Source organism: Telopea speciosissima, chromosome 3 (assembly GCF_018873765.1).
Source record: "Telopea speciosissima isolate NSW1024214 ecotype Mountain lineage chromosome 3, Tspe_v1, whole genome shotgun sequence".
NCBI classification, from domain to species: Eukaryota; Viridiplantae; Streptophyta; class Magnoliopsida; order Proteales; family Proteaceae; genus Telopea; species Telopea speciosissima.
Genome location: NC_057918.1, coordinates 25,820,589 through 25,830,569, shown reverse-complemented (window position 1 = coordinate 25,830,569; position 9,981 = coordinate 25,820,589). Strand labels below are relative to the sequence as shown.

Here is a 9,981-nt window from a genome sequence, read left to right as displayed (position 1 = left end):
TTTCTTATATTGTCTTGAATACTTTTGACGTTTTCTAATTTCTACTGGTGATCCATTGGGGACAGATAAATGACAACTTCTATTGCTGTATGATTTGTTTGCATTGGAGTGCTTCTGTTACATGCAAGATGGTTGGGTTTGGAGGACTGTTGATGTGTTTTGTTTTTTAAGCCTATACTTGAATTATGGGAATGTTATGCAGCTTCCAATGATCAGGTCTGAGTTTTACGTTTACTTTTTATTTCAATGTGATATTTTGAGTACCCAACTACCTAATATCATGTGGCTCATTCATGGCCTTTTACCTGGTTTTCTAAAAGACCCTTGTTTGGCCAAGCTTTGTTTTTGCTGCAAAACAGCCTGATTGATAGGTGGGTGATGACCTTATTACAGTTGAGCAATTAATTTTTAAGGAGGGAGTTGATATTTGAAATCTACTAATTCCATAGAGTTCCCTTGTGCTGGATTCTTGATGTTTCTGTGTTAACTTTTGTTATTTTAAGGAAGACGACTAGTATTGTTTGTCATGCTTGTATTTCTTTTCATAGGCAATCTCCTTTCTTCTTTTCAATGCTCCCATACTTGTATGAAGTGTCCACCGCACTTGGTTACTTCTCTAATTCTAGCAGAACATGAACATTGAAGTGTTCTGGAGGCATTCTAGGCGAAATAAATTGTATGACATGTTTGATGGGCTTTCTCCATCCATGAGCTGATGCTAATGCAATTACAAAGGAATGTGTGTATTTTTTGTTAGAGTTGGTAGTCATGGTTGAGCACTTGAAATAATCAATGGAGATCGATCTCATACCTGACGCCAAGTTTTTAAACCTTGCCACAAATCCGACAAGCTATTTGTATTCCAGAGATTGTAAACTATGAACTAGGAAATAGAATCAGTCTCTCTTTTTCTATTAAAACAAATAAAATAGAAATGATTCTTAATTTTTTATTTTTTTTAACAAAATGAGAGATTCTATTACCTTGTTGCTTTACAGCTCTCCATGGTTGTGTCCTCTTTTTTTAATTTGTGGAGAGAAAACCAAGCATGGTTCTCGTCTTAAAAAATGGGGTCATTGTGGCAATGTTTAAGCTTGAATGGATTATTATCTTTTTGGAACGAGTTTTCCTCCGGATCTTTATCTTCTCAGGTTCCTTGTCTGGTACAATTCGTCTAGTTCATCTCATAGGGGGGCGGAATTGATTACCTTACCCCCTGCCCGAATACACTGCTCGGTTTGGGTCCACCCCCCCTCTGATTAGAGGCATTGGGGAACTGTACCGGGCAGAGAACCTGAGAGGATAACTTTTCGTTTCCCTCCACCCACAATGAATAGTGAATAGGATCCCATTTACCGATGGGTGGGAGAGAGCGGGAAAGGGCATCGGGAGTGTATTTTGGAATATACAAAAAACCATAGGAGGGGTTTGTGAACCTTAAGATGGTGGGTGAATTGTCTTCTATGGGTGGAGGAAAACTTTATCATATTTTTCTTGCAACAGTATTAATTTATTTCCATACCCATCAATTAAAAATTGAAACACTATTTTGTTCCTTTGCATCACTATTCCTAGGATCTTTATCCCCTCAATTTGTTTGCTCCTCAATTTCCTCAATTCCATCTAATAGGGGGGCAGATATGACCACCCTATCCCCCGCCCAAACACACTGCCCGAGTGGAGTCCACCTTCCTTTATTAGAGGAATTGAGGAAATTGATGAGCAGGCAAATTGAGGTGATAATTTTCCCTATTCCTAATGAAGTATAACGCTTTATTATTTGCCTCTTGACAGTACATGGGTACCATGTGATAAAAGATCCCACATACATTTCAATGATTAAATTTTAGTCCAAAGTAAGCAAGGAAAGTTACTCAAACTTTGATTCAAAATTTAATAAATTTACTAAAATACCATCAAATGTACCTGAATATAAAATATAAAAATGGCTTTTTTTTTTATAGTTTTAGGCTTTTAGCTTCTTCTTTTCTTTTTTTTGGGGGGGGGGGGTGGTGGTAAAGTTTTAGCTACTTCTATTCATTTTAAGCTGAACTTGTACCATTGATATACTTGTGTCTCGTTCTCTATCACATGGACTATCTCATGTATTATTTTCTATTAAATAATAAAACGTTATATTTCACTAGGTATAGTAATGGGAAGAAAACCCTTTTTTTCTTGCAAATTATGCCTGCAATTCTTTGATTGACTCTGAATTCTCAGGGGAATCCAATCTCCCTCTAGAACTGTAGCAGATCACACATGAGGATGCAATGGGCATTCCGGTGTTAAGGAAATAAATGAAATATTTGTAAGGGTTGGGTTTAGAGATCGTTCTGAGTGGAGTGATGGTTCTATGGTTCTATTTGTTCCTTTCGGGCTTGGGGTTAGGCGGGCATGTCCCCCCCAACCCCCCTTGTAATTAGTATTCTTTGAAATCAATTAATAAAATTTTAGGGGTTAGCCTGGGTCCCAAAGAATATTCGGGTTTAAAAAAAAACTTTTTTTTCAAAGTTGAATGCAGAGTCACTAGTCTAGCAATCCAAGGGATATATTTGGATCTGCGAAGATATTTACTGTGTGGTAGATTGAATGAGGTTGATATTTTGTCAACAAACAAACCAAAGGTCACCTGCTCAAATTTAAGTTTTAGTTTGAATAGAATTAACCACTGGCAAAACAAAGCATTGAAAAACCTAAAAACACCAAGAGGTGCACAATACCACTTGAACTTGTAAAGAATGTGCATGCCATGTTGGAGTTCATTCCTTAGATATCTAATTAATTGTAAGATGAAAGACTAGTTGTGTGGTCCATACATTCCATGACGTGTATGAAATGTTTGGTTATCAAAGCCGGTCATGCTGGTCCAACCAATAAAGTGCTACTGCATCACATGGCCAACCAATTATAACATTCTTCTGTACTGAACTACTGATAAGTAAACTTTGATAATTACATGAACTTGTAAGAAAGCACCCTAATAAGACTTCAAGGACAAAAGTTAAATCCCAATGCCAGTAAGAGCACATCATCAACATGACCAGATCCCTATACTAACCTTTTCTGGGATTCCTAGAGGATTTAATTGAAATTTTCAGGAACTTTATTTTTGAAGGGGATGTAATGTAATAAGTTTTGTCTCCCTAATAAGCAACTCAATGGCTACAAGAGAGATGAAATCAGGTGTAATAAACCTTGCTTCACATGTCAAAGACAGAAATCAGATTTTATACTACGAGGAGTTTCCAAACTGAAGAAGTTGAGTGTAATTGAATTTTTTATGTAATAAAATGAACTTTTTTGCACCAATGTGCAAAAGTAAGCTTACCCTTGTTCTGAGGATCATGTAGATAGCTTCTAAGAGAACCCTTTTGTGCATACTCATAAATAAGGAAGAGCTTGGGAGTAGCTGCAAATCCGATCAATTCTACCTTGAAAAAATTAAGTAAAACTCAGAGTCAAAGCTTGATTTGATGCAAGTGACAAAATGAGTGGTGAAAATCCAAAAAGAATTAAGAGAATTTGATCAGCACAAGAAGCATTAACAAATTTGCATGGACTTTGCATAAAACTTTCATCTCTGCCATGAATTCTTTAGTCTTAGTAGCTGTCATTCTTTTGATTGCAACCATCTGAAAAGATTTCAAAATCTCTATCAGTAACTTCCCTGATAAAGGACATCACTATACATAATTGTGAAAATCATAATTGCAAGATCTAAGAGCAAAAGGCTGTATACTTGGTCTCGAAGAACTCCATAGTAGACAGAACCATAAGTCCCATGCCCAAGTAGATTTGAATCAGAGAAATCATCAATTGAAGAATGAATTTCTTCATTTGTGAAAACAACAGGTTTCTCCATGTCAAACAAATCAGTCTCCATTGCTGCAAGATTCAGGACATGTAAGCTTCAATTCTTTGGAGGGCCTTTAAGAATCAAAATAAAACTGTAAAATGAGATTGATCATAAGCAAAAAGTACTTGGAAGTAGCAAAAACGAAAAAAAAGGATTTTCCTTCTAAGAAGGAACTGGCAGAGACCCAAAATTCAAGTAATGTGTGAATCCAGCAGACCTTCCACTCTACTTTGGAAGCACAGATGAACTCACATATGATACTTCATCCCCAAATCTAAACTCCAAAAAATAAGTTAAGGTGAAAACAAAAGAGGGTTATAGAAACACAATTCAAGATGGAATGAATAAAGTTTAAGTTGAAGACTTCAAGAACATAATAGAAAGCACACATGCAACCACACTTTTAAGGCAACCTAATAGCAAATGGTATTCTCATTAGTTGGTTAGACCTTTAGGAATATTAATTTGGCGATACCATTAGTTGGCTTCAAGTTCTCTGATTTGCAGCTGATAGACCGTCCTGAAGCACAACAGAAACTTGTTGTCCAAAGAATATGAAATTTATGAGAGGTCTTTCCATCAGGATCTTTTGCACGACTTCCTGGGGTGAGGGCACAGCAGATGGATGACTTGTATGAGACAGAGATAAGTATGTTGCGAGTATCAAAACAAGACCAACTCCTAGGCTCCCTATAATCCATCGCTTGGAAAGGGCAACCTACCACCAGAATGAGAACTGCCTAGAGTAAGAGCCGCTGAGATGACAGCTGCGAAAGCGTGGTCGTCTGTTATGAGCTTGATTTAACATGTTCCATCAGCTTTATAGCTTTTGCCGTATCGGTCAAGTACCTAACACAAACTGATGACATCAACAAATACACAAACCAAACTGGTTCTTTTTTTTGGGAAAAAAAAATTTGGGGATTAAATAAAAAGGTTGGAATAGAATGCAAGTGGAGTCATACAAACCTGATTGGTTTTGTTACTCACTCTCCGATTCTATAGGAGCAAATGGAGATCCTTCAGCATCATCATATGAAGATTCATCATCAAGAAATGAAGACTCACAATCATCATACGAAGATTCACCATCTTCATATGTAGATTCGGAGAAAACCAGCCGCATCTCTTTTCCAGCATCGTTGTGTGACCATCTGAAGAAATCTGCTACCATACTCCTGACACTACATTCTTGTTTAGATATTTGCTGCTCTGATTCCGTGCTTTCCAACAATAAGAGCTTCAAGAATTTCAATTCAGACTGTATCCAATCCCCATGCCTCTGGGGATCAATTAACCTCACAGGCATAAATGAAGCATTTATTACCTCAATTTCATCTGTTCCTTCCAATGGAAGCCCAAACCAGTCAAACCCTTTGAAATGGTGAATGTATATTAAATCTCGCTCAGTAGTAAATTTAACGCCTCTCATTGGCAGATAAATATCACAACTTGTATTTCTATGTTTTCCACGGATTTCAGCTTGAAGATATATCTCGAGGTTCACAAGCTCACCCTCTTGCCATACCTTATGTACCTTGAGGGTTAATGCAAAAACAAGACATAGAATTAACCCCTTACATGCCCCATCATTGACATTCACGGAGTCCCTTCTCTGTATCCCATCTGCTAAAAATGTTCCCTGCAAAAATAAGAGGAAAGGAAAGTATAGGACCAGTCAATCATCAATTTAAGAAACCAATTGGAAGTAATGAGAGTTGAGCACACACACAAGACAGAAAAAATGACCTGGCCAAGTATCTTCCATCGAGCATCTGTTATGGTGTAGCAATCACGTACGGTCAGCTGTTTCAAGGATTTTGTTCCCTTCAGGCCTCCAATATCTTCTAAATTTTCGCAATTAAAAAGTCTTAATTCCATCAAATTAGTTAGGCTTGACAAATCTGGAAGTGACCCAAGCCTTGTGTATCCTCGCAATAAGAGCTTTTTAAGTTGTCGAAGACCACTAAGCCAGGGTGGGAGAGAAGATTCAAGCTTGTTCCCAATGCTTAACTCCACTAACTTAGGGAGCATTGGAAAATCATCCGATGATGGTAAAATGCTGGTTCCTATCAGGTTAATGTAACGCAAACACCTCATTCTCCCCCCAAATATTGGTAGCATGACTAGGTTATGGCAATTCTCAACACTTAATACCTCAAGTTTCTCTAAACATCCAACACCAATAGGAAGTTCTTTAATATTTGTCTGGTCCAAATAAATTTCAACCAAAGAGTTAAGATCACCAATGGCCTTAGGCAACTTGTTTAGTGACTCCATTCTACGGAGATTAAGTGTTTTGAGAGAACTCAGCCTGCAAGTACTGTTTGGGAGTACTTTAATTTTTGTCCCACGCAAGGAAAGCTTAACCAAAGATTTTATATCACCGATTGACTCAGGCAAGCTTTTGAGTGATGAGCAATCCATGAGACTTAGAACTTCGAGATAACTCAAACTGCAAATATTGTTTGGGAGTCCTTCAATTTTTGTCCCATCCAAGCGAAGCATAACCAAAGATTTCAGCTCACCGATTGACTCAGGCAAGCTTTTGAGTGATGAGCAATAACCAAGATTTAGAACTTTCAGCGAACTCAGCCTGCAAATACTGTTTGGGAGTCCTTTAATTTTTGTACCACCCAAGCGAAGCGTAACCAAAGACTTTAGATCACCAATTGACCCAGGCAAGCTTTTGAGTGATGAGCAATAACCAAGATTTAGATCTTTGAGAGAACTCAGCCTGCAAATACTGTTTGGGAGTACTTCAATTTTTGTCCTATCCAAGCGAAGCGTAACCAAAGACTTTAGATCACCGATTGATTCAGGCAAGCTTTTGAGTGATGAGCAAAAATCAAGACTTAAATCTTTGAGAGAACTCAGTCTGCAAATACTGTTTGGGAGTATTTCAATTTTTGTCCTATCCAAGTGAAGTGTAACCAAAGACTTTAGATCACCGATTGATTCGGGCAAGCTTTTGAGTGATGAGCAAAAATCAAGACTTAGATCTTTGAGAGAACTCATCCTGCAAAAACTGTTTGGGAGTTCTTCAATTTTTGTTTCATCCAAGCGAAGCGTAACTAAAGACTCTAGATCACCAATTGACTTAGGCAATCTTTTGAGTGAGAAGCAATACAGGAGACTTAAATATTCGAGAGAAGTCAGCTTGCAAATATTGTTTGGGAGTTCTTCAATTTTCGTCCTATGCAAGGAAAGCATAATCAAAGACTTTAGATCACCAATTGACTCAGGCAAGCTTTTGAGTGATGAGCATAAATCAAGACTTAGATCTTTGAGAGAACTCAGCCTGCAAATACTGTTTGGGAGTCCTTCAATTTTTGTACCATCCAAGCGAAGTGTAACCAAAGACTTTAAATCACCAATTGACTCAGGCAAGCTTTTGAGTGAGAAGCATTGTGTGATAACTTTGAGAGAACTCAGCTTACAAGTACTGTTTGGGAGTTCATCAATATTTGTACGGTCCAAGGAAAGAGCAACCAGAGACTTTAAGTCACCAATGGATTTGTGTAAACTAACCATTCTAGAGCAACCTCTAAGATCCAGTGTCTCTAAGTAAGGGAACCATGAAAATTCAGGGGATTCATATAGAAAAACACATTCCCGAAGACAGAGAACTTTCAATTTTTGAAACCGCTGTCAAACAAAAGAAAGAATATAAGATACTACTATCTATAATATGTGATAACAAATGAAACAAAAGAAAAGGACAAAAACTATACATGATTTTCATTTTGGGGCTTGTTTGTCCAAGCTTGTCTAATCTTGCTGTATGATAGGTCCATATGAACTAATTTCTTGTGATAAAAATTGGCTGGTACAATTTCCAGACAGCTTTGCCTCCAACTGAACCATCTTAAATTAGAAGGAAGATGGGGAATGTCTACTTCAAAGTTTGCTCCATCTATATGGAGGAATCTTAGCTTGGACATCATTGCAAAATCTTCCGTATGTAGCCATAAACTCGAAAATGTGAGAGGATTTAACAGATGTTTTTGATATGAGGGCAGGAGGATGCCTTCAATTGTTTGAGTTCCCTGTAATGTAAAAGAGAAAAAAAATGGAAATTGATGCCCACAAGCCCAATGAAAGAAAAGGTAGGATAATATATTTAAATGCACTATATAATATAATATATATATAAATGCTTGGTTCTCATGTACTTCATCTTAGTGTTTCTCAAAAAGCTAGGATAATATATTTACATAAAGGTGAAAAAGGGTCCAAGAAAAAAGTCTTACCTTATGTTCTTCTAATACTTCCAATATATCATCATAATACCATAATCTGGTGCGCTTACCAGGGTCCATACGACTTTCTTCTGAAACAATGCCCCTTCCCATGGCTTGAATTTGATCATGCATGCTAAGCACATCATAGGAATCTCTCATGGCTCCTCTAGGCTTGAATTGTAGAAGGGATCTTTGAGTGAGTTTTTTTATTATTGCTATCACGTCAAATCCACAACCTTCCCATAGAGAAATTATAGTTTCTTTCCTCCATCCAACAAAAAAGCAAGCAGCATCAAGAAATATAGATTTCTCATCTTCTTCCAGATTGTCATAGCTTATCCTCAACTTTTTGTGGACATCCATATTAGGAATTTTTTTCAATCTATTTAGCATACTTTCCCATACTTTTTTGTCTCTTTCGCAAATGAGAGAAGAACCCAACACTTCTAGAGTTAATGGCAATCCTTTCGCCACTTGTATCACACCATGGGAAAGTTGCTTAAAATTGTGAGGGGGATATTTCCTTGAAAATGCATACAAACTAAAGAGCTGAAGAGATTGTTCATCATCCAGTTCTGGAGGCCGGTATATTTCATCAACTTTAGCTACATTTAGGATATGTTCATCTCTACTCGTTATTATAATCTTACTTCCTCGACCAAATAAAATAGATTCAATAGCCAAATCTTTAAGTTGGGAATAAGAATCCACATCATCAAGAATAAGAAGAACTTTTTTCCCTTGCAGTATTTCTTTCACCAATTGTTGTCCCTTATAAACATTGCATATTTCAACTTTCTTTTTGGAGACACTATAAATAAGTTTTTCTTGAAGAGAAACTAAACCATTTGGTACTGATGCTTCTTCTCTAACATTTGCAAGAAAGTTACTCATTTCAAACCTTTTAAAAATACGATTATAGAGAGTTACTGCAATAGATGTCTTCCCAATGCCACCGATACCACAAATTCCCACAATCTGCACATCATTGGAGCCACCATTCAACAGAGATGATAGGTCATCTACACGGTCATCTAGTCCAATAGGATTTTTAACATCACCCAAGCAATTGCTACTCAATTCACTCAATGCCCAATTAACAACTAATTTGACTAGCTCTGGTTGATTTCTGCAGTTATTTCATATCAAGAAAAAATAAAAATAAGAACTAAGAAGGTCAAAATCTTGGGTGAAATAAAAGAAATGAAGAATAAATATAAGTTTTCAGCTAATAAAAAAAAATTAAAACCATTTTACATGCTTCCTAATGGACCAATCTCAGGCTAAGAACTTATAAGATATTATATTAGGTTTTAACAAAGAAGATAACTATTACTCAAAAAAGAAATTTGTGGGATTCAAGAATTACCCATTTACTTGTTCAAGCTCGTAACCCTTTTTTCCTGCTACCACAGACAAAGCTGACTTCCAATCCTGTATTTCGGCATCATCAAATTTGCCCTTGTGTTTCTGAAACGATCCTTCAAAACTTCCAGTCTGATTGCGAACGTCTCTTGGCTCAACATCAAAGAATATGGGTAGAATTTTTTGATGGTTGGATCTATGGCATTCAACAATCTTAACCAGTTCACGAAGACACCATTTGCTATCCGCATAGCCTTTAGAGAAGACAGGAATCGAGATTTTGGACTGTTGGATTGCGTTAAAGAGCGCCGGTTGGATCTCGTCTCCACCCCAGAGTCCTTCGCTATCTATAAACACAACGATTCCTTCTCTTTCCAGAGCTCTGTAAAGGAAACCAGTGAAGTTATTACGTGTTTCTTCACCCCTGAAACTGAGAAACACATCGTAATTAGTTGATGATCCTGGAGAGAAAGAAGAGGTAGAGGAGGAGGAAGCCCCATCATGTACTGCCAT

The 9,981-nt window shown here is 37.1% G+C and overlaps 3 protein-coding genes across 4 annotated transcripts; all 3 read right to left on the bottom strand.

The window, feature by feature from the left end:
• Positions 1 to 3,548: 3,548 nt before the first annotated feature.
• Positions 3,549 to 4,560, bottom strand: LOC122655019. The gene is made up of 3 exons (XM_043849269.1): positions 4,309 to 4,560; positions 3,743 to 3,888; positions 3,549 to 3,635 (listed from the first exon to the last, which is right to left on the bottom strand). The coding sequence occupies exons 1-3, from the start codon at positions 4,558 to 4,560 to the stop codon at positions 3,614 to 3,616; spliced, it is 420 nt and encodes a 139-aa protein (XP_043705204.1). The 3' UTR covers positions 3,549 to 3,613.
• Positions 4,561 to 5,145: 585 nt separating this feature from the next.
• LOC122654683 (disease resistance protein RPV1-like) lies at positions 5,146 to 7,837 on the bottom strand. Of its 2 annotated transcripts, XM_043848892.1 has the most exons (3): positions 7,594 to 7,837; positions 7,020 to 7,507; positions 5,146 to 6,878 (listed from the first exon to the last, which is right to left on the bottom strand). In XM_043848892.1, exons 1-3 carry the CDS (start codon positions 7,804 to 7,806, stop codon positions 5,489 to 5,491), a joined length of 2,091 nt encoding a protein of 696 aa, XP_043704827.1. In that variant the 5' UTR covers positions 7,807 to 7,837; the 3' UTR covers positions 5,146 to 5,488. The 2 variants fall into 2 exon arrangements, with proteins under 2 accessions (XP_043704827.1, XP_043704826.1); XM_043848891.1 differs by having other exon boundaries at positions 5,146 to 7,507.
• A 54-nt stretch (positions 7,838 to 7,891) lies between these two features.
• On the bottom strand, positions 7,892 to 9,981 carry LOC122655018 (disease resistance protein RUN1-like). The gene is made up of 3 exons (XM_043849268.1): positions 9,473 to 9,981; positions 8,172 to 9,232; positions 7,892 to 7,908 (listed from the first exon to the last, which is right to left on the bottom strand). Exons 1-3 carry the CDS (start codon positions 9,979 to 9,981, stop codon positions 7,892 to 7,894), a joined length of 1,587 nt encoding a protein of 528 aa, XP_043705203.1.

What these genes read in the sequence shown, in the direction of transcription:
- LOC122654683 (XM_043848891.1), bottom strand. Translation starts at nt 7,806, where the DNA reads ATGATGTCCAAGCTAAGATTCCTCCATATAGATGGAGCAAACTTTGAA. An exon ending in AGCCCCAAAATGAAAATCAT is followed by an intron (nt 7,508 to 7,593) that starts GTATAGTTTTTG and finishes TTTGTTTGACAG; the next exon opens with CGGTTTCAAAAATTGAAAGT.
- LOC122655018 (XM_043849268.1), bottom strand. Translation starts at nt 9,981, where the DNA reads ATGGCAGTACATGATGGGGCTTCCTCCTCCTCTACCTCTTCTTTCTCT. An exon ending in GAGCTTGAACAAGTAAATGG is followed by an intron (nt 9,233 to 9,472) that starts GTAATTCTTGAA and finishes AAATAACTGCAG; the next exon opens with AAATCAACCAGAGCTAGTCA.
- LOC122655019 (XM_043849269.1), bottom strand. Translation starts at nt 4,560, where the DNA reads ATGGATTATAGGGAGCCTAGGAGTTGGTCTTGTTTTGATACTCGCAAC. An exon ending in CCAAATTAATATTCCTAAAG is followed by an intron (nt 3,889 to 4,308) that starts GTCTAACCAACT and finishes TGAATCTTGCAG; the next exon opens with CAATGGAGACTGATTTGTTT. An exon ending in ATGGAGTTCTTCGAGACCAA is followed by an intron (nt 3,636 to 3,742) that starts GTATACAGCCTT and finishes AAATCTTTTCAG; the next exon opens with ATGGTTGCAATCAAAAGAAT.